This window comes from Aplysia californica, unplaced genomic scaffold, assembly GCF_000002075.1.
Source record: "Aplysia californica isolate F4 #8 unplaced genomic scaffold, AplCal3.0 scaffold00195, whole genome shotgun sequence".
Lineage (NCBI taxonomy): Eukaryota > Metazoa > Mollusca > Gastropoda > Aplysiida > Aplysiidae > Aplysia > Aplysia californica.
In genome coordinates this window covers 714,985-717,449 of record NW_004797465.1, presented here as the reverse complement: position 1 = coordinate 717,449, position 2,465 = coordinate 714,985, and the positions used below count along the sequence as shown (strand labels likewise).

General features: G+C 42.8%; 1 protein-coding gene across 1 annotated transcript in view; it reads left to right on the top strand.

Annotated features, from left to right (window-relative positions):
* The window catches only part of LOC106011013, a 76,925-nt gene that overhangs the window by 48,502 nt on the left and 25,958 nt on the right, over positions 1–2,465 (top strand). Inside the window, exon 48 of the mRNA XM_035969918.1 lies at positions 1,890–2,135. Within this exon, the coding sequence (XP_035825811.1) occupies positions 1,890–2,135 (246 nt within the window). The remainder of the gene's footprint in view (positions 1–1,889; positions 2,136–2,465) is intronic.

The following is a 2,465-nucleotide window of genomic DNA, read 5'->3' as shown; positions in this document are numbered from 1 at the left end:
TCTCTCTCTCTCTCTCTCTCTCTCTCTCTCTCTTTTGCCCTTTTTAACTCCCAGTGGAGCACAGGTCATCAACAACATTACTCCAGCGAAGCTTTGCTGTGCATCCTTTTCTAGCTGTTTCCATGATGTCCCCGCTTTTTCTATTTCTGCTTGCACTGGTTGTCTCCATGTCATCTTTGGTCTTCCCTTTTAACGTTTTCCTTGTGGGTTCCACGTCAAAGTCTGTCTGATGATGCTTTTCAGGGTTCTCCTCGGGGTGTGTCCAGTTCATTTCCATTTCTTCCCCTGAATGTCTTCCTTTACTGGCCTTTGGCTTGTTCTTTCCCACAGTTGAGTATTTGTGACTCGATTGTACCACTTGATCACCACTATCCTTCTTAGACATCCATTTACGAAGCTCTGCAGTTTCCTTGCTGCTGATGCTGTGAGACTCCATGTCTCTGAACCATTCAGTAGAACAGTCTTCACGTTTGTTTTGAAGATCCTCAGCTTGGTGTTTGATCCCAGTTCCTCAGACATCCATATATTCCTGAGAATGATAAATGCTGCTCTAGCCTTTTGGATTCTGACCTTGATGTCTTCGTCTGTTCCCCCTGCCTTGTTAATGACATTTTCCAGGTAGGTGAAGGATTCAACATATTCCAATGGTGCCCCTTGCAGTGTGATAGGTACGTCGGCTGCATCCGTTCGAAGATTTTTCGTTTTATCCGTGTGAGTATGGAGTCCAACACTACGGGAGAAGGTCCCAAGCCGATCTGTTTGCTGTTGCACCTGGGCTCGACTCTGAGAAAGAAGTACCAATTCGTCGGCACAATCCAAGTCTTGCAACTGACTGGAAAGGGGCCACTGTATGCCACCAGGTTTTCCCGATGTTGTATGTCTCATTATCCAATCCACTTCTAATGAAAAGAGAAAAGACGATAGCAGGCATCCCTGTCTCATTCTTGTATTCACTTCAAACGAGTCTGTCCGCTGCCCTCCAAGTAAAACACTGCAGATCATTCCCTCCTAAGACACTGCAGCTCATTCCCTTCTACATCTTCTTTATCAATCTCACAAACGTGTAAGGTATTCCGTAGTGGCTCTTGAGCTTCTATATTGAGTCTCTATCTAGGCTGTCAAAAGCTTTCTCGTAGTCAACAAGGTTAACGTTCAGGGAAGAGTTTCACTCCGTGGACTGCTCCACTATTATCCTCAAAGTTGCAATCTGATCTGTACAGGATCTCTTTTTACGAAATCCTGCCTGCTTTTCTCTCAGTTTTGCATCCTCGGCTTCCTTCAGTCTTTCCAGTATGGTACGACTTAAAGTCTTCCCTGGAATTGACAGGAGCAGGATTCCTCTGTAGTTTTTACACTCATGCAGGTCTCCTTTCTTGGATAGATTCACGAGCAATCCCTTTCTCCAATCCTGAGGAAATTTTTTGCTGTCCCATATTTTGCCAATAATTCCTTGAGGAATCCCTGCCGCAGGGTCGATATCGCATTGAGAACTTCTAGGGGAATTCCATCTGGGCCGGCCTCCTTGCCTGGCTGCTTTCTGGTGTCTTATCGCCTCCTTGATCTTCTCTAAACTAGGCTTCTCTTCACTCACCACCAGATCAATCTCTGCAGGTGGAATGTCAAACTGTTTTTCTGCCTTGCTTTTTGAAACGCTCCTACCAGCGTTCTTTCTGTTCGTCTGGATTTGTGAGAAGCTTTCCCTCTTTATCCTTCACTGGCACATCAGCGTTCTTGTATCCGCCTGCAAGTTTCTTTGTGGTTTCATACAGTTCTCTCATGTTTCCCTACTTGGTTGTAATTCAAATCTTAATCATTTCAGTGCCTTTCCAGTGTTTAAAAAAATTCTCCAACCGACTAACACTGCTCCTTTTTTCTGCATATTTTCTCAGATGAGGAGGACGAAGAAGGTGATAAAGAGAAATGCAGATCTGTAACACTTGAAAGCAAAAACAAAAAGAAAGACCAGAAAACTCTTTCAAAGGCCAAGAAAATCAAGTCTATGAAAATGAAAGAAGAAAAGTCAAAGGGCAAGTGCAAGAAGAACAAATCCTTTGGCTTTAAAGGAAAGAAGGCCTGGGTGAAGAATAACTGCCGTGCAGTATTCAAAGTTTGCTACAAGCCAAAAGGCGATAAAGGTTTGTTGTTTTTTGGTTTTTGTTGTTGTTGTTGTTGTTGTTGAGTTCTAGGAAAATAATACAGCTGTTAAACCATTGCAGTCTATCCTTCTGGCTTGTTTATCTATTCTGCTAACTCGTGAATTTTGCACGAGTACTAAGGTAGTTGTACAGCTAATTTCTACTTGGTTTTCTGATGGCTACAATTCAGATCTAAGTTTTCTGAGTACATATTCAAATTTCAAGAAATAATCTAACATTCAGAGTATGCTCCGTATTGCTCCTTGCATTTTGCATTTTTTTTTTTTACCGAAAAAAAAATACTGTCTTCTGTCAGGACAACTGCTCCCC